Genomic DNA, 27,315 nt, shown 5'->3' with positions numbered 1-27,315 from the left:
CTGCTCCTCCTCCTGAAACCTCACATAATCACGCCGAAGGGGCAATTTTTCTTAGGCCCACAAGGCTCAGTCATATAATTTTTCTAAACAATTTTTATACGTTTCAATGCTCATTAAAGCGTTGAAACTTTCACCTCAACCAATTTTTATTTTAAACTGGGCTGCCTCCTGGCCTAGTTACCAATTAAGCCACATTAACCAAAGCGATTAATGGGTTTCACCTGCCCTCTTGGTTGGCCATGGGCAATTTTTCTGATGTATATTAGTACTGTTGATACAGCAATTTTTGTGGGCCCTCGCCTACAGTGTAATCAAATTAATTTTTAGCCCACCTGCATTACAGCTGACATTACATCAGCTGTGTTGGGCACTGCAATGGGATATTTTTATGTACCGCCGGTGGCTTCCTGGCACCCACCCATGCTGTGGGTCCACAGGGAGTTGTAAATGCATCTGTGTCCACTTCTAAAGAACCCCAGTCTGACTGGGCATGCAGTGTGGGCCGAAGCCCACCTGCATTAAACATGACATTACTACCTCAGCTGTGATGGGCAATGCAATGGGATATTTTTATGTACCGCCGGTGGGTTCCAGGGAGCCACCCATGCTGTGGGTCCACGGGGAGTTGTAAATGCATCTGTGTCCACTTCTAAAGAACCCCAGTCTGACTGGGGCATGCAGTGTGGGCCGAAGCCCACCTGCATTAAACATGACATTACTACCTCAGCTGTGATGGGCAATGCAATGGGATATTGTTATGTACCGCCGGTGGCTTCCTGGCACCCACCCATGCTGTGGGTCCACAGGGAGTTGTAAATGCATCTGTGTCCACTTCTAAAGAACCCCAGTCTGACTGGGCATGCAGTGTGGGCCGAAGCCCACTTGCATTAAACATGACATTACTACCTCAGCTGTGATGGGCAGTGCAATGGGATATTTTTATGTACCGCCGGTGGGTTCCAGGGAGCCACCCATGCTGTGGGTCCACAGGAAGTTGTAAATGCATCTGTTTCCACTTCTAAAGAACCCCAGTCTGACTGGGGCATGCAGTGTGGGCCGAAGCCCACCTGCATTTCATCTGACGTTAGCTCTGCTGTCCAGGGCACTGCAATGGGATACATTTATGTACAGCGGGTGGGTTCCAGGGAGCCACCCATGCTGTGGGTGCACACGGAATTCCCATTGCGGAGTTGTACCTGCCTGTGACTTTATAAAAAAACGCGGTCTGACTGGGGCATGCAGACACCTTGACAGAATGAATAGTGTTTGGCACATAGGTTCCCCATTGCTATGCCCACGTGTGCAGCCCCAGATGGAGGTGGCACAGGATTGGATTTCTCATTGCTTCTTTACAGCATTGTGGACTATCGCCCCGCCCCTTTTAAAGAGGGTCGCTGCCTAGCCGTGCCAACCCTCTGCAGTGTGTGCCTGCGGTTCCTCTGGCAGACGCACTTATAAATAGACATGAGTGTGGCGTGGCATGAGGGCAGCTGAAGGCTGCGCAGGGACAATTTGGTGTGCGCTGTGGACACTGGGTCGTGCAGGGGGGGTTGGGCAGCATGTAACCCAGGAAAAGTGGCAGCGGAGTGTCATGCAGGCAGTGATTGTGCTTTGATGGAGGTAGTGTGGTGCTTAGCTAAGGTATCCATTGCTAATGAGGGCTTTTCAGAAGTAAAAGTTGTTGGGGGGGGGGCACTCTTGCCGCTATTGTGGCTTAATAGTGAGACCTGTGAACTTGAGATGCAGCCCAACATGTAGCCCCTCGCCTGCCCTATCCGTTGCTGTGTCGTTCCCATCACTTTCTTCAATTGCCCCGATTTTCACAAATGAAAACCTTAGCGAGCATCGGCGATATACAAAAATGCTCGGGTCGCCCATTGACTTCAATGGGGTTCGTTATTCGAAACGAACCCTCGAGCATCGCGAAAAGTTCGTTTCGAGTAACGAGCACCCGAGCATTTTGGTGCTCGCTCATCTCTACTGAACTCCTATTGAAATCAGTGGTTTCGTTTTGTCCCGTCATGCAGCTATGATTATTAAGACCGCATAACAGGAGAAAACCACGTTCGTCTGAATCTGCCCTTACTGCATATTTTAAACCCCCATAGCCTATAATCGGCACATCATGCACCAGAATAGCCCAATGTCTGAATGGCCCAATGTACATGAATGGCCTTTTAGGACTGCATATTACACTTGTGATACTCCGCCCTCCATACGCCCGTGTCAGCGAGCCCTAAAATGTGCAGATTTCGCAGCAGATTTATTTGTGCTTGATCCTCTTTTGTGGCCGCGTGTGAATCCGCCCTGAAGTTTGTGTCTGTATACAATATTCCAACTGGTTCTTTATTGCTGCTGCTCAGAATGTTTCCGTTATGGGGGCTGATGTTGTTGCTTTCACGCAGGCAGAATTAGCCTCCAATATGCAGCATAATATGCAGTAAATTCCACACACAAATCTGAAACCTCCGTTCCAATTACGATGCAGAATTGAAAATAACTTAATTCTGCTGTCAATTTCACATCAATAATAATAATAATAATAATAATAATCTTTATTTGTATAGCGCCAACATATTCCGCAGCGCTTACATAGACAGGGGAAATACAGAAAGACAAAAGTACAAAAAATTACAGAACCACGGTTACAATCGTAATCAGCTGATGGAAACAATAGGGGTGAGGGTCCTGCTCCAACGAGCTTACATACTACAAGTAATGGGGTGATACAGAAGGTAAAATGGCTGGAGGTGTGCACAGTATCGCGATCATCACAATATTCGTGTAAACTTGTGGAGTTCCGCAGCAGCAGATTGAGCCTCATCTTTGGTGCACGCTGCAAACCAGGCTAACTCCGCCCCTAAACGGATCATTCTACAGGATGAGGACTAAGAATTTTTTAACTCTATTCATGTTGACTTGAGGTTCATGTATATTAAGTACTTGTTGTAATCAGGGGGTCCAGACAAAGCGCCCTGCCCTGCACCTAAAGGTCCACCGCCCCACAAACTGCTCTTCATGGCTGCCAGTTGTGGTCTAATGCAACTTGCCATGGCATCGCTAGGTCTCTTACTTGGCAGATGAATGCAGCTCTAACAGCCACAGGTGTTGATGGAGCCTTAAAAGATTAGGGACACAAGCCCCAAGACATCACATAACTTTTGTCGTCCTTCCCCTTCCAAAAAATAAATACACCTATAGATATCTATGTATCTTATATATCCATACAACTTATCTATACTACAATGTTTATAACATGACACAGTGGTTGAGCTCTAGCGTACCTCTAAATAATGCAATAACCATATCATATTCAGATATTGGTTCTATAAAGTGATAGTGATTACAGTGCAGTTACCTCCAGTAATCATAGGTGATGTTTTCTCCAGCTGAAGTTGCCCACTTTACCTTTTCTTCTATATCTGAGTGCAAACCACCATGGAACATCTCATGCTCCTGCCCTGGCTGACCCTCACCACACATGCAAACAGGATTATTAATCCTTTTTGTGATCCATCAATTGCTTGTATATTTTAAACAGCCGAACTGATGAAGGAGTTTTCCCTGAAATGCGTTTTCGTAAGCTGATCACATATTTTATTAAATACTAGCTTACCCGTCGCGCGTTGCTGCGAAGACAGACATACATACATTCATTTTTATATATATAAATAACAACCAATCACAGCACAGCTTTCATGTTACCTCAGTGGTATAATATATAACAACTAATCACAGCGCAGCTTACATGTTACCTCAGCAGTAAGAGAAATAACAACCAATCACGGCGCAACTTTTATTCTGCCTCAGCAATATCAAAAATAGCAACCAATCACAGTGCAGCATTCATTTTACCTCAGCGGTATAATATATAGCAACCAATCACAGCACAGCTTTCATGTAACCTCAGTAGTATAAGAAGTAGCAACCAATCACAGCACAGCGTTCATGTTGCCTCAGCAGTATAATATATAGCAACCAATCACAGCACAACTTTCATTTTATCTCAGCATTCTCAATATCCAGCAATTGTCTTGCGAAACGTTCGGCGGATGCATCATTTTGTAGTTGAACACGCTTGATCGTAATGGCTTTTGCTTTCGTGCTTGAGATGGAAATCAAACGTTCTTTGTCTGGGGGGCATAACTGTTGACGATGCGCACACGCGCGCCACCTATCGTAGGATAGATGTACTATGCCAGTAATCTTCCCAGGAGTGTACTCAACAACTTCCCAAAGTTTCATGACGATTGGATGAATGGTGTAGTAATGTATAAAGGACAGACAGATATACATTCATTTATATATATATAGATGACATCAGGAAGTGAGAGAATTAGATGCCGTATGTAAAATTTGGACGCTAATTCTTTTGTGCTTAGAATTGAATAATCGAGTTGGGACCCATTAACTTTTCCTATTTATGACATAATCAATGCTCGTGCCAAATTTCAAGTTTCTATGACATTGGGAAGTGAGAGAATTAGATTATGTACGTAAAATTTGGACGCTAATTCTTTTGCGCTTAGAATTGAATAATTGAGTTAGGACCCATTAGCGTTTCCTATTTATGACATAATCAATGCTCGTTCCAAATTTCAAGTTTCTATGACATTGGGAAGCGAGAAAATTAGATTCTGTACGTAAAATTTGGATGCTAATTCTTTTGTGCTTAGAATTGAACAATCGAGTTGGGACCTATTAACTTTTCCCATTTATGATATAATCAATGCTCATGCCAAATTTCAAGTTTTTATGACATTGGAAAGTGGAAGAGTTAGATTCCGTACGTAAAATTTGGACGCTAATTCTTTTGCGCATAGAATTGAACAATCGAGTTGGGACCCTTGAACTTTTCCTATTTATGACATAATCAATGCTCATGCCAAATGTCAAGTTCTATGACATTGGAAAGTGAGAGAATTAGATCCCGTATGTAAAATTTGGACGCTAATTCTTTGGCGCTTAGAATTGAATAATCGAGTTGGGACCCATTAGCTTTTCCTATTTATGACATAATCAATGCTCGTGCCAAATTTCATGTTTCTACGACATCAGGAAGTGAGAGAATTAGTGGCAATGATGGAAATCGAACGATCTACGTGGGGGGGGGGCGTAACTGTCGACGACGCCCGCACGTGCGCCATTTATCAAAGGATAGATGTACTATGCTAGTAATCTTCCCAGGAGTGTACTCAACAACTTCCCAAAGTTTCATGGTGATCGGATGAATGGTGTAGTAGCGCATAAAGGACAAACAGACACACACACACAGACAGACACACGCGCATACATTCAATTTTATATATATAGAAAAGGAGAAGTTTTCCACACCTTTGGTCACTTCCTACTTGTTTTAACCTGGAGTGTTGCCCTTCTCCACTGCCAGTTTTTAGTCCTATTCTCTTGCTCGGTCATGCCCACCCAGGTGGTGCGTCATCTGGTCAGGCAGCACCTCCACTATTGAAGTTACCACTTCACTCTTTTCACCTCGTATGTAGTATCTTTGTTCACAACAAACATGACTACACAGGTTTTGCTCCAGCCCTCTCTTTCCTCCTCGTCCACAAACCACCATGGAGACTTCTTCCAACCACATATTGTCTCTGCACACTCTACGCATACAGTACTAGCACAAATTGATAGTGCCCCCAGACACTAATAATTTCCCCATAGTGCCCAAAACAAGAAATAATGCAAACCTTTTGCACCACAGCAATAGTCCCCTGCTTTTTAACTCTCACAGAGTAATAATTCTCCTCTGTGCCACAAGTTCATAAGGCCCACTATGTGCCCTCACATTCTAATAGGACCCCCTCTACATCCCCACATTATATTAGGACGCCCTTGTATAAGACATTCTCTGCATTCGCTCATATTACCTTGCTACATACAAAAGCAAACTGGCACTATACAAAGCACCATGATTTTAGAAATCTAACCAAAATGATCCAAAAAAAATAGCCATCTTGAGGCAGGATGACATTTTGGATACTATCTTAGACAATGGCGTGCGGTTTGTTGCCGAACGAGCTTACGCTATCTCTAAGAAAGTCTCCTCTAAAATAGACAATCCTTTTTTCAGTAACAGAAATTGGCTAAGTACATGTTTTTTTTTTCCAAATGCGGGGGCATTCGATGTGCTTTATGCGCTAAAACCTAACAAACTAAATATTTTCCATGTGGCTCCCATGTTCAACACATATGTTCTTTCATTAATTGTCATACAACTTATGTCAATTACACTATTTTTTTTGCTCATCCTGCAGCCTCTATTACTTAGGTTGCATGACTTGCAAATTGAAAATCAGGATTTCTGAGCATGCTTCATCGATTTTGGCTGCCTCTCATAAAGCCTGTAAACGTCCATTATCAGGTGCAGCACGTCATTTTGTAGAGACACACAGTGGGGATATGTCAACTTTCAGAATAGTGGGTTTGGAAAAAGTATCACGCCCAACAAGAGGCGGTAATTTGTCCCGTAAACTACATACAAGAGAGGCCTTCTGGATTCTTAATTTGAATACTAGATACCCTTCTGGTCTTAATTTTAAGAGTGATCTATCTTTCATTTATAATTTTTTTTTTCATTTTTTTGTTCTTGTGGTTGCACATTACTTTACCTAAATTTTCTTTTTGTTTAAATCATTTGTTGTAACGTTTTGCACTCAATGTGTTATTCTATGTCATCACTTCCTGTTTTGTCATTTCATATTGTGTGTCCTTAACCCCTTCCCGCTGCAGGGCGTAAGTTTACGTCCTGGCCGCAGGGTACTTCCCGCCACAGGACGTAAACTTACGTCTTGGGGGTTAGCGCGGGATCACATATGATCCCGTGCTACTCCGCAGCGGGAGCCGGCTGTCAGACACAGCTGGCGTCCCGCTGTTAACCCCTTCCCTGCCGCGATCTAAGTAGATCGCTGCAGGGTAAGAGTTCACAGAGGGAGCGGACTCCGTCTGTGTCTCCGGCCGGCACTCGCGATAACATCGCGAGAGCCCGGCCTGTCACCATGGTAACAGGACGCCAGACACTGGCGTCCTGTGTTACCAATGCCTGAGATCGCTGTATAAGCGATAAGGCATGGCGGAGCAGTAGCTCTGCCATGCCTTATGACAGCGATCATCAGGGCAGTGGTTAAAGTCCCCCAGGGGGACACAAATGTTGTAAAAAAAACAAAGTTTAAAAAAAGGAATTAAAAAAATGTAAAAAAAGAGTAAAAAAACCATTTTTTATGCATTTTCTCAGATTAGCATAAAAAAAAATAAAACCCCACATATTTGGTATTGTCGCGTCCGTAACGACATGTACAATAAGTTGCAAATGCTTTTGACTGTGCAAGGAAAAAAACGCAAAAAAAAAAACGCTAAAAAACTGAGGCAAAATGCTAATTTTTAGCATTTTGCCTCACTAAAAACGCAATAAAAGTGATCAAAAAAGCCGTATGTACCCCAAAATGGTACCAGTAAAAACTACAGCTCGTCTTGCAAAAAAAAAGCCCTCACAGAGCTCCGTACATAGAAAAATAAAAAAGTTACAGGACTTTGAATGCAGCAATTTAGAAAAAAAAAAGATTTTCAAAAAAGGTTTTTATTGCAGAAAAGTGGAAAAACCTAAAAAAAATGTAAGAATTTTGGTATCGTTGTAACTGTATCGACCCACAGAAAAAATGGATTGTGTCATTTATGCTGCATGATTAACGCTGTAAAAAAAAGTAAAAAAATCTATGGCAGAATTGATGCATTTTCTCTCCCTGCTATCATAAAAAAAAAAAAAAAAAGTTTTACAATATAGTCAAATGTACCCAAAAGTGGCACCGATAAAAACTATAGCTCGCCACGCAAAAAACAAGCCCTTATACGGCCATGTCAACGGAAAAATAAAAAAGTTATGACTTTTGATAAACGGAGAAGAAAATCCGCCAAAAATTGTTGCGTCCTTAAGCCCAAAATAGGCCACGTCATGAAGGGGTTAAAATCTTGCTCAGTTTGTTTTTATCCATGCTATGAGTAAGACCTGTTCGGTTGAAACGCGTTAGTGGTTGCTAGCAGACTGCATGTCTCCTTAATGATTATTCCACAAAAAAAGCATTAAGGACTTTATATCGTTGCTGGATTAATCACTTTGCCCTTGGATTTCCTCCTTCATTCTTCTATTCCCTGCATCCGCCCCAAAACTCCAGCAAGTACTGACTTCCATTTATTACTGTAAAGAGGTCCAATGGTTTATTACTGTGACAATTTAGGTGATGTCGGCTCAGTAAGATCACCATCTACATGGTAAGACTGCACACACATAAAATAGACTAGCAGTCTATGGATTTTGGTTCCAATTGGTTGCACCAACTTTTATTGTCTTCACAATAAAGACACAGAAATATCACAATAAATTAGATTCAATAAAATAAATGCTGCTCCTCTGAACTCTCACTAGACGTACAGCGTCTCTCTAATGGGTAGAGCCTACTGCCCGCCCCCTTAATGCACTGCAGCGGTGGTCTTTACCATTTCAGGGGTCCCACAGGCCTTATCAGCGTCTGCCACTTTTCCTCTTTAGGAACTGTTCCTGAGAAGTAATACTATTGTACTGAACCTTCTCACTTGGCTGCTAATGCAGCCAGATTCAGGCAACACCCTTTCTCTGCTGACCACTTTTCTACGCTTTGCCCCCTAGTGGGCCAAACAGGCTCCTGCAGGCCATTAGTAGAATAAGTTCCCTTCGCATACTAATATTATGGCAGCTAGGTCATCTCTTACAAACTTGACATTGGAGCCTCAAGTTATGCCGTCAGCTATAATAATTGTATAATAATGCAGATTATATAATTTACTTAGTGACTATACACTACGGCTCAATAATTCCAACACATTACAAATGGGGGGACTAAGTGTGTTCTGTAGTCATACATATTCTTTACCAATGAATTGAGCCTTCATCTTCTTAAAGGGAACCTGTCCCCATGTTTTTGCCACCCTCTCAAAGAACCCCACAAGGTAGTGCCAGTCACACTACTCACACTAATATCTCTGCTGGGGATCTGTGCAGAAGCTTGAGAGAAACTTACATTTATCAGTAGCAGCAGAAGCAAAGAGGAATACTGAAAGTAGTTCCTGAATTCATGAGCTGCAGGCTAGCTTCACCACCCCACCCTCCAGCCAATGATTGGCAGCTCTCTATCAACAGCAATAAGCAGACAGCTGTCAGTCAGTGACTGTGAGGCACAGCATGTAGTTACAAAATGTATCCACATGAGGGCAGAATTGCTTTGAAAACAAACCGCCCCTATCTGACTCCGATGTATATGCAGTATATTAGATGTGTGCAGTCTTTTCTGACTATTACTTTGGGACACATTACGGCCGCCTGCAGACGGCTGGGTCGGATTATCGCAGCAGATTGCGGTCCCATGCCCCTGTAGAGGCTTGCGGCTTACCCCCTCCCGGGTAAGCCGCACAGAGACCCACACAGAAATAGAACATGCCGCGATATATTTTTCGCATGTTATTTCACGCGGACAAATCACGTCAGTCTGCCTAGGATTATGTTTTCTAATGCAATCCTATGACAGCGGCCACGTGCGGAAATTCTGCGGGAAATCCCGATGCGGAATTTCTGCCTGTGTGCAGGGGGCCATACATGGTTTGTGAACCCTGTGTGAGTCAAATAAAACTTTACTAGTGAAAGGGCTCCTTTACACTGATGATTGCGATATCATGGCGAGAAAATCGCGGCAAAATCACAACTTTTTCCCTGCGATTTTTGAGCATCAGTGCTGATTTTTCTCACGAAAACTGTCAGGGCCCCTGCACACTTGAGTTTTTTTCACGCGAATGTCAATGGGACTTTCTAATGTTAAAAACACATCGCACAAAGATTGCAAAGCACCAACTTGCATTGCGTTTTTAACATTAGAAAGTCCCACTGACAATCGCGTTAATAAAGCGCAAGTGGGTGTTAGCCCTCACTTGCAATTTTCTCACGAAAGTCAATAGGACGTTCTAATGTTAAAAACGCATTGCACAAAAAGGGCAAGTTTTTCTTTGTGATGCAATAAAAAGGAGGCTCCCTAGGGAAACATGGGAGATAAAAAAAGCAAAATGCAGAAAGATAGGGCATGCCACAACTTCCTTTTCACGCAACATCGCAGGAGTGAAAACATCGCAAATGTGAAGGAAACCATTGAAAATCATTGGTTTCATACTTCTGCATTTTCATTCACTCTCGCATCGCTGAAAAAACTTGTGATTTTCCTGCAAGTGTGAATGTATGTTAAGGCCAAGTGCACAGGGCTGGAACGGAGTGCGCCAATGGGATCAGACAGCAGATAACCCCCCCCCGTCTGATACACACTGACACCGCACATTCAAGTGCATTGCAGGTTCAATTTCTAGTGCATAAAACAGACAAGCATAGGACATGGTGACAGTTTCTTCCACGCTCACCAGCAGTCTGTGTGAAAAACCGTCTATAGGTATAGTATCATAGGATATAATGGGGCGTGTAATGCACTTGGAGACGAGTAAAAATGTGTTAGGAGTTACTTTTCTGCCAACTGCATTCTACTCCACAATGAAGAATGTAATGCAGAAATAATGGCAAGTTTGTGCCGCTTCTCGTAATCCACCGTCCTGTGCGGCCACCAGCTGCAATACTGATGAAGAGGGATTGAACCTTGAAACGTGTTTATCAATGCTCCATTTTACATCAAATACAAATAAGGAAAGTGGGAATTAACACCTCGTGAGTTTTCCATTCAGAATAAATTGAATAGTTGTGCCATTCTCCAGTCACTTTTCTGCTTAACTGTCACCCTTAACCCCTTAAGGACCTGGCTGTTTTGTACCTTAAGGACTAGTCCCTATTTAGGGATTTTACCCATGTGGTAGTTTTACTGCCCTATTTTTTTTTTCCGTTTAGCTACTAAAATAGTTTTTGCTGCGTTTTTCTTTTCGTGACATATAGGGTTATTTTTTAATATCTTTTTCACTGACTTTTTTCAGTTTTTTAGTTTTATTGGGGGTAAGAAGCTAAAAAATGATTTTCTTTAACATTTATATTTATTTTTTTTATTAGTATATTTACGCTAAAATAAAGTACGGGCTTCCCTTTTTTTTCAGACATTTTGTTATATAATGTGTACGGTTTTGGATTACAGGGTGCATATAGTGACGGTTTTGGTTGGTGTCGGCTTTGGGTTATTTTCTTTCTTATGTATATATTATTGTTTTATTCTGTAATTTTTTTAACTTATGTATGTAAGTATTCTTTTTACTATCTATGTCACCCATGACATCATATAAGACCTCTGAGGGGCATTTTTTTTTTTATTTGACATTTTTCCACTGTAGCTGGAGCATCCGTGGTGGCCCAAGTTACAGGAAAAAACATCCCCCGTAGTGACATTAGCGGAGCTGATCAAGGTCTTCTAGGATCCTGTATCTCTGCTGTGCCAAAGGTCACCTGGCGGTCACTGACTGCCGGCTCGCGTAGTAGAAGAAACACGTCCGCTTTCACTTGTTTAGTATATATAGCTCATTGAGCACTGTGTACTAAATAAAGGAGGAGGCAGAAAGGGTTAAAACCCACTTCTCCCTCCTCCTCCGGGTTATCAGCTGTGACTAACAGCTAACAACCCGTCCTCTTTCTCATTGATTGCTGAAGCAGGAGGCTTTAATCCCTTCCATAATCTTACATACGGCTGGGCTTTAAACCCAGGACCAAGCGCCGTAAATTTACAGTGCTTGATCCTTAATGGGTTAAATGCCTTCAGTAGAGCAGAAACTTGGATGGGCAGCATGATATCCTCTGTGTGATATTCTCTGACCCCATACGCACTATACAGGCCAGCCATTGCTACACGGGATAGCGCCACTGCAGCATCCGAGGAGGCGGCCCACAGCCGAGGAGATAGCGGGGTAGATAAGACCTTGGCACTGAGCTCTACCATCTCCTCCCATGGGGGTTGCACGGGACCCAACCAAGTTACTGCTGGTGGAGTTTCACAGGGAAAACCCAATCCGCGGTTTACCTTGACATCCTTCTTGTCACTCGTGACACCACCGTTCTGTCCTCTACGGTAAATCCAGAAGTTGGAATAAAATAGTCCACACACAGCGATGACTTTCTAAGCAATATCAGGAATGGTCGGTAGTGCTAATAAATTAGTATGCCATATTAGCACCGACGGGGGCCTGGGTGGATTAAGCCCAGGGCAGATATCTGGCCATGGCTTAGCCTCTTCCATCTTTAGGATCCTTTTAGAACTAGGCACACTTTCTCCTACTCAATGAAAGTTCTCCTCCAGACAGGCTCTGACTTGAGATTAGGTTGACTCCATTCTTTTAGACCAGTGGTTCTCAACGTGGGTATTATTGCCTCCTAGGGGGCGTTTTTATTTCTCAAGGGGGCGGTTCAATGAAAAGGGGCGGCAGGGGGGGGGGCGTTCTGTGTTTTCTTTGTTGATTTTCATCGATAATCCGTCCGCAAACAATCTGTGAAATCCGAAACAGACGAAAACCGAGGCATTTATTTCCATATGAATCCCTTCCGTGTAATGGGAGTTGTGTGCAGCCTGCGTGCCTCTATCATATAATGCATGATTTTTTTTATCTCCATGACTCCACTACAGATCAATCACACTTCATAACACTGGATAACCTACAGCACAATCTAACCCGCTGTATTCCATAATGCCACTGATTGGCTAGAACCGCTTCAATTGTTCACTTTTGTGCGTCTCTGGGAGTTGTAATCTTAGTGGACGCTAAGTGTCTTTTCAGAACACTGATATAAACTACTACTATACTATAATGCTAATCTGTTAAACACTATCAAACTTTCATAAAAGTATTCAGTATTTTAATTTGTACTTTTAACTTTTGTAAACAAGGTAATCTTTGACTGGGTGTAAACTAGTAAGGCTTGGGAGGCGCTGGCCACCATCCCAATACCTAAAGGGGGCGCTGGGCTGAAAAAGGTTGAGAACTACTCCTCTAGACTCTCTTGTAGCCTGCCTTGCAGAACAGACCAGAACTAGCACTCACATATCACCCTTGCAAACACATATATATATAATATGGTCACGTGACAGATAACAAGATACATTTCCCAGACATAACCCAGATGTTAACCTATTCAGTGCTGCAAAGGTGCAATACACATCAAATACATACACATTAAAGACACTGACCATACAAATGCACAAGACAAACACATTCATACTTATGGAGGGGCCCCATTGACTCTGGGCCACTACACCACCATATATTCCGTGGTGGGTGAGGCTCTAGTTTCTATCTTGTGTGCAGAAACCAGCATATGGAGGTAAACTAGGACGGAACCATAGGGGTGAATATGGGAGATGAGACCTCTTTGGCTTCCGTCTCATATAGTTTTCCTCCCTTTCAGTCTTAGGAACAGAACTTTTCTATCCAGTTTCTAGCGATAAACTGACATGAAATAAGCAAAGCCGTCTGCACAAAGGCCTGGCTTCGCATGGGCGATAGAATCGCGTGAGATTTGTGCATTTTCAGACACACCAAATTGTACCCCAGTCTTTTGAATGGGGTTATACACGAGTGATATTTTCTTGCATGGTACCACAATATATCGCAGCATGTTCTATCTACCTGCGAGATCTCCCATTGTTTTCAGCTGCACTGGCCCCATTAAAGGCAATGAAAGTAACCCCGCATGCCTAAAGTGATGTGAGTCTCTTTTCCTATGAAAACGCCTCGTATCCACATAGATTTTACATGGTGGGGAGCGCGATGTAGGGGCAGGATTCACGACCTCATATCACGCTCAACCGTGTTAAGTCAGCCTAATTCACCAATTTCACGCAGTTGTGGTGAATGAACATGGTTACAAGAATTAAATAGAAGCTGTGGTTCATCATAAAGTGCCCCTCCGGTCCCCAGACTACAGAGCGGTTCATATTACCTGTCATTTGTCTTCTGTGCCGGAGTCTGCTTAATTCTGTTGACCAAGATGGCCACTGCCAAAAAACTCTAAAAACCAATACACAATGCCAAAACTACTGTAGTTTGTTCATCAGCCTCCCAAAAAAAGAACCTAAACGCCGAAGAAAAAGCTGTTTGTACCCCAGAACAGTATTAACAAAAACTACAAGCGCATCCCACAAAATACTGCTGACCGTTCTGTCAATGACAATAATAAAACTTCTGGCTCTTGGAATGTAGATTGCAATGGAATTACAAGAAGCAGAAAAAGTTACACATGAAAAAGTTGCTGTTACTGTGGAAATTCTCAGTCTTTCCCCATTTTTCCGCCATACAACGACTGCTTAGCAACTCACTGCAGTGCACAAATAATACTCATTGAAACACTCCATCATTTTCCCTCTGCTAAAAAACCGAACCTTGACCCAACCGATGCTGCCAACTACTGACTCATCTCTAACCTCCCCTTCATCTCCAAACTGCTTGAAAGCCGTATCTAATTCCACCTCACACCCTTTCTCTCTGATGACTCTCTACCTGACCCCCTCCAATTCATCACCCTCACCCGCCCCCTACACTTGACCGAAACCATCCTCACATAAGTATCTAACGACCTGATGACAGCGAAGTCAAGGGGCGACTACTCCCTACTAATCCTCCTTGATCTCTCTTCGCTATGCTTTGCTCTATCGACCTAAAGGACACTGCTCTCTCTAGGTTCTCCTATCTCTCTGACTGCTCTTTCAGCGTCTCTTTCGCTGGCTACCTTGTTTCCACTTACTCTTACTGTTGGGGCCCCCAGGGCTCAGTCCTCTCCTCTTCTCTATCTACACAGCCCCAATCGGACAAACCATCTGTAGATTCAGCCTCAAATACCACCTCTATGCTAATGACACCCAGCTATACATCTCCTCCCATGACATCTCTGAACCATTTCTCCAAAATATCACCAACTGTCTGTCCACTGTCTCTATTACTATGTCCTCCCTTTTTCTCAAACTTAACCACTCAAAAACTGACTTTCTCATCTTTCCGCCTTCCAACCGACCTCCCCCCAACATCTCCATCTCAGTATCTTGCACCATAATAACCCCCAAACAGCACACTCACTGCCTTGGGGTCACACTGGATTCTGACCTCTCCTTTACCCCCTACATACAATCTCTGACCCAACCATGTCACCTGCACCTCAGGAATATTGCTAAAATCTGTCTGACCAGTGACACGCTATAGACACTGGTTGTTGCCCTCATCCATTCCTGACTCGATTACTGCAACTCGCTGCTCATCAGCACTTTCCACACCAGACTCTCCCCTCTCCAATCCATACTAAATGCGGCAGCTAGACTCCTCTTCCTATCTAGCTTCATCTCAGACATCTCTGCACTATGCCAGTCGCTGCATCGGCTGCTCATCCACTACAGAAATAAATTCAAACTCCTCACCCTCACCCAGAAAGCTCTCCACCGTGCCACTTCACCATACATCGCCTCCCTCCTATGCATACACTACCTACCCGGCACACTCCGATCAGTCAATACAATTAGATTCATTGCCCCTCTAATTCAATTTTCAGATGCTCGTCTCTAGGACTTCTCCAGAACTGCATCAGTCCTTTGGAACACACTACCCCAAAACATCCGGACATTCCCCGATGTACGGAACTTCAGATTCGCCTTAAAAATGCACCTCTTCAGGGAGGCATACCAAATTTCCTGATCTAGTCCCCCACCCCTTACAACATGCTCCCTGCCCCTCCCTATGGCTCCCCACACTTTCCACTTTACTTATCATATACATTTGCTGCCCCTGTACCTCCTTATCAACCACCCTATTCTGTTTCATAATAACTAAATATCACATGTAATATTTTGTACTATTTGCATTCCTCCGTGCCTCATCTTCTGTCCCTTTACCCACTGGTGTACCATCAGCAGTTGCAATGGCGACCACCCCCCTGTGCTGAAGGGGGCCCAGAGACAACCTTCCGCCATACACAAATGCACATAAAGTGCATTACTGGCTGTTCGCACTGCCCGCCACGTGATTGCTGCAGTGTGGCAGACAGTTCGAGCCAGAGAGGAAACATGCCAAAGCACTAGAGGAGGGTAGTGAGACAGGCAGACACATAGCATGGAGCAGAGCAAGATGATGATGATGTCATCATCCTGCTCCTCCTGACACAGTGTGCGTCAGTGTGCCCTGCTGATCTTCTCACATAGAGAAGTGGTCCTCTATATCTATCTATCTATCTATCTATCTATCTATCTATCTATCTATCTATCTATCTATCACTGGTATAAGTTATACATCTCCCTGTATATAATTGTACACTTTACACACAATTAAAACACACATCAAAAACATGTGGTTTTTAACGTTGTATGCAGTTTCTTAAGAACATAAGTGGTCTTTGAATACATACAGTTTTTTAAATTTGTTTTTCTTAATTGTGGTTCAAAAGTACGACAAAAAACATGAACACACCCACTCTCACACATGCTTTCAGAAAATGCAGCTCAAAAGTGTGGCATTTTTACCACAATTTTGAGCTGCATTTTTGAACACATGGTACAGCATTTGACAGTGCTCTTTAATAAACCCAATCATTGTGATGGGTGAGGAGGTGCGTTAAAACACGTGAAAACGCAAAAATAGAATAGACAGCTATGGAAAATCATGGCGTTAGAAACACCGTATTCGAACGCAGGTCTGAGTAACCTCATTAAAATCAATGGGAGCATTGTACTGCGGTTAGCACAGCTCTCGGGAAACTATGCTAATAGCGGTGAAAAGTGGTATGTGTGTGAGAGTGGCCTAAAGGGCTACAAACAAATTTTCATGTAGTGCAGGAAATGAGTCATGTTTCGGAAAGATTATGTCAAGAGGCTAGTTCATGTATCTAAATTTGTTTTGCAGCTGTATGCAGTACGATTCAGGTATTGGGGAAAGAGGGCGCCCCGAGCTGAACTTTTGCACCAGGGCCCCTGAACTCTTATTTACGCCCCCTGCCTGTACCTCCTGTATCACCCATACCCCGTCTTTTTCCAAATAATTGTATACCACATGTAATTGTTGTCTTGTTTTGTGTTCTCCCATGCTTTGAAAGCGCTGGGGAACACGCTGGTGCTATACAAATAAAGATAATTATTTATTACTCAAACAATTAATAATCAATTAATTCTCCCATTCAGTGTCCAACTAATGCCATATACTGCTAATGCCCATTTACTTCTGCTCTCCACGGTACCACCAGTTCAGCTATTTAGTTGTCAGTTATCTGGCCACAATTACTGCCAGTATCTATATCCAACTAATCCCACCATACAGTGCCCACTTACCACCCCCTACAGACCACCCATAACATTAGTAATTGGTGCTTGTTGTCCCTTTAATGCTGTAAGCTGCTAGTGTTCACGACTCGTGGGACAACTAGTGGAGCTGCTGTGTTTTCAGTTATTCTGGATACACGCAGTAAACTGATGCCATCACTCCCAGTAGGAAAATGCTGGACACTGACACTGTCCATTAACCCTTCCCCACTTACGTGCATGGCAGTCCCCTCTAACATTAATGGGTAGTTATGTGAACACTCCATTGGCTCTGATGACGGGTTTATCTGGCGGTTTAATGGCCAGGCTACTTTCCTAATTTTTTCTATTCATACTTAAAGAGTCGTGACATTTTACATGTTTCGTTGACATAGTCAGATTAGGGCTTGTACATTTTAATGCCTCTACTTTGGGGTATAATGTGTTGTAAAACTTTTTATCATTTTTTGTATGGGTGGTGTTAAAAAAAAACACAGAAATGGCAGTATTATTTTTGGGCTTTGTTTCAGTAGCGTTCGCCATGTGGCCACCAATACATCACAGTGTTATTCTTTGGATTAGCATGATTATGGTGATACCAAGTTTACATAGTTTTTTCTTAATGTGTTACAACTTCTGCGCACTAAAACACAAAATAAAATCTTTTCTCAGTCATTGCATTACAAGACCCGGAGCGGCTTTATGTCTTTATCAGCAGAGATGTAGGAGGACTTATTGTTTGTGGGACAACCTATAGTTGTTAGTGATACCATTCTGGGCTACAAATGACTTCTTGACCGCCATTAATTCCGCTTTTTGGAAAGTAGGATTGGCAAAAACTTGCAATTCTAGAATCTTTTTTTTTTTTAATAGCGTTCACTGTGCGGCATAAATTATCTGTGGACTAATACTATTACAGTGATACCACATTTTTTTTAATATGTTTTTATTGAGATTTCACATTTCAAACCAAATTGTCAAATAAACAGTGTTTACAAACATAAATTCTGTAGTCGTTCTTCAGTTTACATTTCTCTTTTCTTAGATTAATTTATTTTAACTCTATAGATAATCTAGTTTAACTCTTGCTAAATTTAATCAATAATGTGCTAATTGCTTACTTATTCTTAATCTTTCACTTAGAATGTAAGAGAAAGGGAGAAGGGGGAAGAGTGATAAAAGTATGAGGCTAGAGAGGAGGAGGAGGAGGTCATAGGGGGAGGAGCCGCTGGGGGCTCTGGGAGGGGGAGGTATGAGGTGGTCAGGTCTGGTCTGCACGGCAACTATCACCCCTTAGAGCAGAGGTCCCCAACTCCAGTCCTCAGGGACTACCAACAGGTCATGTTTTCAGGATCTCCTATGGTAAGAACACCGCCGGCAATGTCTGAGGACTGATAATAATTACATCACCTGTGCAACACTGAGGAAATCCTGAAAACATGACCTGTTGGCGGTCCCTGAGGACTGGAGTTGGGGACCCCTGCCTTAGAGGACGTCATCGGTGGTGAAGTTCCATAGTAATTGTGTTCAGTTCGGCATCGCACCGCTAGTTAACCATTGATTAAATTTGTTCGAGGAGCGGAAGCTTATCCATGTTGCCCAGGTGGCGTAATAGTTGGAAAATTTAGCTTCGTCCCTCGCCCTTAATTCCTCCATGAATTTAATGTCGTCCATAGCTTTTACCCACCTTAAGCGTATAGGAGTCTCCGTTGTGTTCCACAATTGCGGTATCACTTGCCTCATTGCTAAAAGGAAGAATTTGAGGACCCCTTTCTTAATCGAGGCAACTGGTCTGGGGATGATGGAGAGGAGGGCCATCTCTGGAGAAAATGAGATCTCTGCCGCAGTGAGGGCGTTATACAAGGCATTGACTTCCCTCCACAGAGGGGACACCAGAGGGCAGGACCACCAGATGTGGGTCATTGACCCTAAGTCATTGAGGCATCTCCAGCAGTTGCTGCTGATATTGGGGTACATTTTAGCCAGGCGCGCCGGGGTACGGTACCACCTGGACAGGATTTTGTAATTTAGTTTGTGATGCCTGCCTGAAACAGACATCTTGTGGGTCATGGTATAAGATTTGGCCCAGTCGCTATCTTCGAGATGCTCTCAGCTCTCCCTCCCACTTCCCCCTGAAGCCCAACCCACCGTCTGGCATGTCCCCGGCCACCAAAATGCCGTAAACCGTGGAGATCTCCCCTCCGTTCGGGTGATGTAGCACACATCTCTTCAAAGGGGGTGGGCTGACGGGTCAACTCCGAGATCTGGCCCTGAGCTCATATAAAGTGATTTAGCTGAAGGTGTTGAAGCCACGCACCGGCTATCTGATTCCCCTCCCCCAGTAGTGCCTCCAGTGGTTTGATTCCATCTGTTGTCATTACGTCTTTGATTCTAGGGACCGGTATCTCTAGCCTGTCTAGTAGGGGTAAGCCCCGTGCGCCCAGTGGGAAGTCCGGGTTTCCCACTAGAGGAGTCCAGGGGCCAGGTATCGATATCAGTCCTGTTTTTGCTGCGAAGCCATCCCACTGTTTCAGGATGATCCCTAGGAGCGGGGAGACTGTAACCCCCCGTCGCCCAAGGCCACCTTTTAGCCAAAACAAGCCCTGCGCGTTGAAGGGGCCTGAGTCTTGTTCGAGCTCAACCCACCGCTTGGTGGTTCTTCTGAGTATTAGGTCTAATATGCATTTACCTATTGTCGCCTTGTGGTACTTTGCAAGGTCCGGAAGGCCCGTCCCCCCCACTTCCTTTTTTTGGGTCAGGATTTTGTAACTCACTCTGGGCCTTGCTCCGTTCCACACAAATTTAACCAGTGCTCTTCTAAGTCGCATGAAAAAGGTTTTGGGTATTTGTATCGGTAAGGTCTGGAACAAGTAGAGGAATCTGGGAAGGGCGTTCATTTTTATTGTATTAATCCTGCCGAACCACGATAAGGTCAGGGATCGCCACCTCTCCAGGTCCCTCTCCAATGCCGAGCAGAGGGGTCTGTGGTTGATATCGAACAGGTTGTCTAGTTTAGCTATGATATTAACACCCAAGTACCTAATGTGGTCATCTCTCCATTTCAGTGTGAGTCGGGATTTTAGGAGGGCTACCTCCGAGGGAGGGAGATTTATGTTTAGGATTTCGGATTTGTTGATGTTTATTTTAAAGTTGCTTAGCTGGCTATATCTGTTAAATTCTTGTAATATGGCCGGGAGGCTAGTTTGGGGGTTAGTCAGGTAGATGAGTAAGTCATCCGCAAATGATGCCAGTTTGTGTTCAGAGTGCAGAGTTGGGAAGCCCTTGATGTCTGGGTTTCTTCTTATGGCGTTTGCGAGGGACTCCATGACTAAGACATATAGGGTGGGCGACAGGGGGCCACCCTGTCTCGTACCGTTGCGGATGTTTACCGGGCGTGAGAGCCTGCCATTGACCCGGATCTGTGCCGTGGGACCTCTGTAGAGTGCCATGATCCAGTTCCATAGTCTGGGTCTGAGTCCTATTTTATGAAGTGTGGCTTCTAAGAAGCCCCAGTTCACCCGGTCAAACGCCTTTTCGGCGTCCACCGAAAGGAGGTTCAGGGGTGTTCCCTCTTGCTGGGCTCTTCCGATCAGAGATATTGTCTGTATGGTATTGTCTCGGGCCTCAAGGCCCGGGACAAACCCCACCTGATCTCCATGAATCAGCCCTGGCACGAGGGGTTGTAGTTGGGAAGCGATGGTTCTAGCGAAAATTTTTATGTCCACATTTAGGAGGGAGATTGGGCAGTAACTTCCACATTGTAGTGGGTCTTTTCCCGGTTTTGGGATCATTGTTATGATTGCCTGTAGGGCTTGGGGTGGGAGCGGGCAGTTCCTAGAAATGGCGTTGAATGAGCTGTGTAATAGGGGGACTAATAAGTTCCCGCACATTTTATAAAATCTGGGCGTGAAGCCATCTGGGCCTAGGCTTTTGCCTATTTTGAGCTTCTAAATCCCCTCCCGAATTTCTTGTTCAGATATGTCTACCTCTAATGCCTCGGATTCCCCCAAGGTATGGGGTCCGGGCCGTGGTCTTCCAAATAGGTTGCCAGTCCAGTGTCTCCGGCACCCTCAGGGACCATACCTTCACTACGGATGTTGTAGAGCTCCTCATAGTATTTGTGGAAGCATTCCACTATCTCTGCGGTGGCATGTACTTTCTTTCCTCTAGAGGAATTCAGCGCAAAGATGTAAGAGTGGGCTTCTCGAGGGTTAAGGGCTCTAGCTAACCATGCACTACATTTGTTCCCGTAGTCATAGTATCCTCCTCTCAGTTTGTCTCTAGCGCATAGGGTAGCCTGGTCCATGATTGCCAGGATCTGTTGTCGCAGTTGAGAGATTTCTGCACCTGTGATTGCAGAGGCTTTTGCTTTGTTGGACAATTCTGCATTATCCAGTTTCATCAACAAGTCCCGCAATCTGTCCGTCCTCTCCCTCTTGAACCTGGCCCCGTGCGAAATAAGTACTCCCCGCAGCACACATTTCAGAGCCTCCCATTTCATGGGCGGGGCCGTTTCGTCGTTTTTATGGTTTTCTATGAAATTTTCTATGGTCTGGTGTATCTCTTTCAAACAAAGGGGGTCTCCTAGTAGGTTGTCATTTAGTCGCCAATTCCGTTGTTCATTCCTACCATCTCCCCCCGCTAGCACCCCATAGACCAGTGCGTGGTCTGACGAAATGATCCTGCCAATTGAGCTTTTGGGCGCTAAATCTAGGAGACTATGTGAGATGAATAGATAGTCTACAGTGATACCACATTTATGTAGTTTTAAAAAACTTTTTTACTAGTTTTACACAATAAAAACTTTTTTTAAAAAATCCATATTCGCCTTCCAAGGGCTTATTCAGACAACCGTATATTGGCCGGGTATTCACTCCGGCCGATATGTGGCATCCCTCTCTGTAGGGGGGGAGGCTGGAAGAGCCAGGAGCTTAGCTCTGCCTCCCGCACCGCCTTCTCTCATTGCAAATAGTGCAGAGGGGCGGAGAGGGGGTGGAGTGGGGGCAGTAGCTCAGTGAACTGCTCCTGGCTCTTCCAGCCTCCTCCCCCTGCAGCGAGGGACGCCGTATATCGGCCAGCGTGAATACCCGACAGATATTCGGTCGTCTGAATGAGCCCTAAGGCCCAGAACTTAAATTTTTTCACCTGCAGAGTGGTGTCAGAACTTGTTTTTTATGGGAAGACTTGTAGCTTTCAACACCTTTTTGGGGTACATGCCACTTTTTGATAGCCTTTTTTGTTTATTTTTTTGTGAAATTCAACCTGTTGGATAAATAATTAAATATTTTCATTGTTCGGATCATTACAAGTGTGATGATACCCATTATGTGCATTTTTAAAGAATATTTAAAAAAAAAATTTCTAAGTGTTTTGTGCAGTAAAATTTAGTTTTTTTTTAAAACTAAAGTTCTTAGACTTTTTTCTAGACTATTTTTTGTCCCTCATTCGATTGCTAACCTACTACACTGCATTACGTCTGTAATGCAATGCACTGTGCATATACGGATAGCCTATAAGACTCTGCTGGAGGAAGGCTGAGCTAATGCCATAGACGCCTTTGTCAGGTTTCTGGCTGCCATGGAAATCCATCGGCATCTCACAATCGCATCGCAGTGTACTAATGAGTGACAAAGGGGCCCCCTCTCCCTGTCACCCACCTACATGGCAGAATTGCGGTAGTGAAGAAAGGAAGTTTCACCGCTCCTAGCCATTACAGCAGGATCTCAGCTGTCATCAGGCAGCCAGGACTCCGCTCATTCTCACACCAGAGACCCGAGATTTAAACCTGCAGCACCGTAAAGAGACAATTGTGTGGGTTTAAGGCCCCTTAAAGGGGTTGTCCCGCGCCGAAACAGGTTTTTTTTTTTTTTTTCAATAGCCCCCCCGTTCGGCGCGAGACAAACCCGATGCATGTGTTGAAAAAAAAAAAACGGATTGTACTTACCCGAATCCCCACGCTCCGGTGACTTCTTACCTACCTTGCGAAGATGGCCGCCGGGATCTTCACCCTCGGTGGACCGCAGGTCTTCTGTGCGGTCCATTGCCGATTCCAGCCTCCTGATTGGCTGGAATCGGCACACGTGACGGGGCGGAGCTACGAGGAGCAGCTCTCCAGCACGAGCAGCCCCATTCAACACGGAGAAGACCGGACTGCGCAAGCGCGTCTAATAGGGCGATTAGACGCTGAAAATTAGACGGCACCATGGAGACGGGGACGCCAGCAACGGAACAGGTAAGTGAATAACTTCTGTATGGCTCATAATTAATGCACAATGTACATTACAAAGTGCATTAATATGGCCATACAGAAGTGTATACCCCACTTTGTTTCGCGGGACAACCCCTTTAATAATCCCTTTTAAAAGGCATATGGGCGGTCACTATGAGGTTGAATGATGGACCCCATAATGAAACCCAATGGAAACACAGAAAATTGATGTCAGGAAAAGCCCCCCCGGACCATCTAGTCCCCCCTATGTTACTCCTCTCTTAGGATACATCTATATTTCTCCCAGCAGTTGGAAGTCACTAATAGCTCATTCTCCAACTGCGTCTGCTGGAGTTTGTTCTGAGCATCTACTACTCCATCAGTGCTAGAATATTTACTTCTGATCTACCCCAACTACTCTCAGATTGTGCACAAACACTTACAGCTCTGCTAGATATATGCATGCACATACAGCTCTGCTTCATGCACACACAGCCCTACTGCATACACACACAGCTTTGCTGCATGCACACATAAACATAGCTCATACAGCTTTGCTGAATGGATGCGCAACTATGCTGCATGGATGCACACCCATCAGTGTTTAACACGTCAGCTGCTGGTGTGTGAGTGCATGTAGCAGAGCTGTATGAGCTGTTTGTGTTCTACATGTACACATGCAGACACACTGTTCATACAGCTTTGCTACATGCACTAAAACACCTACAAATGATATGTTAAACACTGATTTTATCAGCACTTAACCCCCCCATACAAGTGTAGTAATACATGACCCCTCTAGCCCCTTCCTGATAACATGGTTATGACATCTGTGGTTCTGCAAGCTCTGTGATCTTTGCTACTGTCTGTCCCTGTGTGTACTGAGCAGCACCAGCACCCTGGGGAGATATGTGAGTTGTCTCCAGTGTTATCTACACTGATCGGGCAGGAGAGGGAGGACGGTGCAGCCACGGTATGTATGGCTGCAGAGCTCTCCCCATAATCAGTGCACTGCTGGATCACTAAGGCAGCGGTCAGGGATCTCTGGAGCTGTAAGACCCCCTGCCTCTGGATGACAAGGTGAGGACCCTTCTCAGTAAGATTTTGTCTTACTGAAAATTGAGTCTAATGCCCCATTTGTATGGGACGAGCTGTCAACAAATGACACATGGCATTCATCCTAGTGACGCTCGCTGCTGAGCTGTTACATGGGAGCGAATATCACTGGCATTGCATGGCAAGCATGGAGGTGAGCGGCCGGAGAACGTTCTCTCCCTGTTGCCTCCATTCATTGTAAGCAGAGAGTTGTTCAGAAGTGACTAGAGATGAGCGAGCATACTCACTAAGGACAATTACTCAAGCGAGTATTATCCTTAGCGAGTAAATGCCCGCTCGGAAGAAAAGGTTCGGGTGCCGGCGCGGGTGAGCGGTGAGTTGCGGGAGTGAGGAGGGGGGAGAGAGGGAGATCTCCCCTTCGTTCCCCCCTGCTCTCCCCCCACTGGCACCCGAACTTTTTCTTCCTAGCGGGCAGGTACTCGCTAAGGACAATGCTCGCTCGAGCAATTGTCCTTAGCGAGTATGCGCGCTCATCTCTAGAAGTGACCGACCGCTGTTTACATGGAACGGCTTGTTGTTCAATGTTCTGTGTGCAGAAAATGAACAACTCTCATTTAGTCGCTGCATGCATTTACACGGGACGATTAGCCGGAGCCTGAATGATTCTGAACAATAATCATCCCATGTAAAAGGAGCATTGTATTCAGAAATATCGGGTACTTAGACCAAGCAGTATACAAAGATGCACTCTTCAGTCTTTTCAATGACGGCAGTGCACTCCGGAGTTCTCCATATCCAGAAGCTGCCAGCTGAAGGTTGAGCACCATATATCTAAAGGGTACTTTACACGAGATGCTTATCTCCCCATTTCTCACTAGAAACAGAAAGTTCATGCGATAATCTTCCCGTGTACACGCAGCCGCCAACAATGCACAGAGCGCGACATTGTTATTTTGTTGGAGTTGCTTGGTTTTTTAGCAGAGCTGAAGAGGAAATCAACTGCTGGGCCGCTCAATCTATGAAAGACTCCTGTTCTGTGAATGGAGACGGACAAAATGATCCCAGCATGCTTCGCCTCCATTCACAGGACTGGAGTGACCGTCGGGTGGCTGTCAGATGTTCATGTGCCCGACAGTTATCCAGTGTAAAGAGACAGTCTATTTATTCATGAATTATTCAGCAGTCATCTTTCTATTGTCACAATGAGCAGTGACACCTCTGTAATAAAGCTGAATGCAGAAAGCAAGGGTCCCACCAGCAGGCGCCGTTCACAGCTCCCACCCTCCTCCTTACTGGCCCCTACATGCCACGAAGCATGTTCACAACACTCATCTATAGGAGCCACTAGCTTGTTTTCTGACTGATTTATATCCAGACTGCTGCTGGAAAGCAGATTTCTGCAACTATCGTTCACGTAGGAAAGTGTAACACATATAACAGATATGACAGGGGTAACAAGTGTAACAGGTGTAACAATTCTAAAAGGTGTGGCAGGTATAACAGGTGTAACAGATGTGCTTTGTTATTTATACAGGTGACATGCCTGGTGGAGACCAGAGATAAGTCGCACTCTTTACAGTTACGGACTGCCCTCGCGGAGAAATATTCCACCCTGAAGTGGATAGAGCAATGAGGAAGATCAACTTGGAAAAATGATCATTTCTGATAAATACAAAAGACATTTTTGTGTAAAGTGTGAACATCTGGATACAAGTGGTAAGATGTAGAATGTGACCCCTGCTGCTGATGTCACAGTCTAGGTCTTACTGCAGTACAAGCTGAGAACAATGGAAGTAATACATTAAAGAGGTTACTCAGTTGGTAACTATCAATAGCCAATCAGCACAATAGGTGATCAGTAGTAGTGATCAACAGCATTTGGTTGCCAGGGAGCCCCGCCAATCAGATGTTCACTGGACCTGTATCTTGTGCATTGATCTAATTTCTGCAGGAAGCAGATAGCTTCATTTCCACTGCAGTGGTCAAGCTTGGTATTACAAGATTGCATTGAAGTAAATGAGAACTTGTCCTGCAAAATTAAGCCTGGCCACTGCAGTGGGAACGGAGCTGTCTACTCACGACAGAAATCATCTCATGATATGAGCACACGGACCTAGTAAACAACTGATCATTGGGGTCCCGGGTGGCAGACCCCTGCCAATCTATTATTGATGGCCTATCCTACTGATAGATCATCAGTAGTTGCTACTGGACATTTCCTGTAACCATTTACTTGATGTTCCATTTTGATAGTTGTGAAAAATGTTTTATAGCATCAATCTCTTGCCAGTAGTATGGACAATATATTAGAACGGTGTATTAACAGTCTCTATGTAGCTTGGAAGCCGCTGTGTCCTGTGACACTACCACCAATGTTGCAAGTATAGTTACAATATGTGTTGCCATATTGGATTACGTGACATTTGACCAAGTTGTCATTGTTGACAAAGATTTATTAAATTCTTGATATAAACTTATTTGACTTTCTAAGATGAAACCAATGACTGGCCATAAAGTATGTGAACACCTGACCATCATATCCAGGAGCTCCTCTTCTATGAGGTGAATTGAGCACTCCGCTTCAGGTGGCACCCCTTCCCTACTTCAAAGGGAGGGGCAATTTAGAAGAGTAGTTGCCTGCCTGGGCTCAGCGGGTCCCCATCGTGACTTGCTGATCCTCTGTGGTAGAATTTAAAGTTAATTGTATCCATGTTTTAAAAACACAGTTACAATTAACAGTAGCAACGCCGGCACCAGAAGCCACGCTGCGCTGCCTGCACT

General features: G+C 44.4%; 1 protein-coding gene across 1 annotated transcript in view; it reads left to right on the top strand.

Annotated features, from left to right (window-relative positions):
* LOC136625825 (L-threonine ammonia-lyase-like) overlaps positions 1-27,011 on the top strand; it is a 164,933-nt gene extending 137,922 nt beyond the window's left edge. The window contains exon 11 of the mRNA XM_066600348.1: positions 26,069-27,011. Coding sequence (XP_066456445.1) covers positions 26,069-26,167 — 99 coding nt within the window. The 3' untranslated portion in view covers positions 26,168-27,011. The remainder of the gene's footprint in view (positions 1-26,068) is intronic.
* Positions 27,012-27,315: the final 304 nt, after the last annotated feature.

The sequence above is a fragment of the Eleutherodactylus coqui genome, chromosome 4 (genome assembly GCF_035609145.1).
Source record: "Eleutherodactylus coqui strain aEleCoq1 chromosome 4, aEleCoq1.hap1, whole genome shotgun sequence".
Taxonomy (NCBI): domain Eukaryota; kingdom Metazoa; phylum Chordata; class Amphibia; order Anura; family Eleutherodactylidae; genus Eleutherodactylus; species Eleutherodactylus coqui.
Note: the sequence above shows the minus strand (reverse complement) of the source record. Positions and strands in the feature narration are given on the sequence as shown.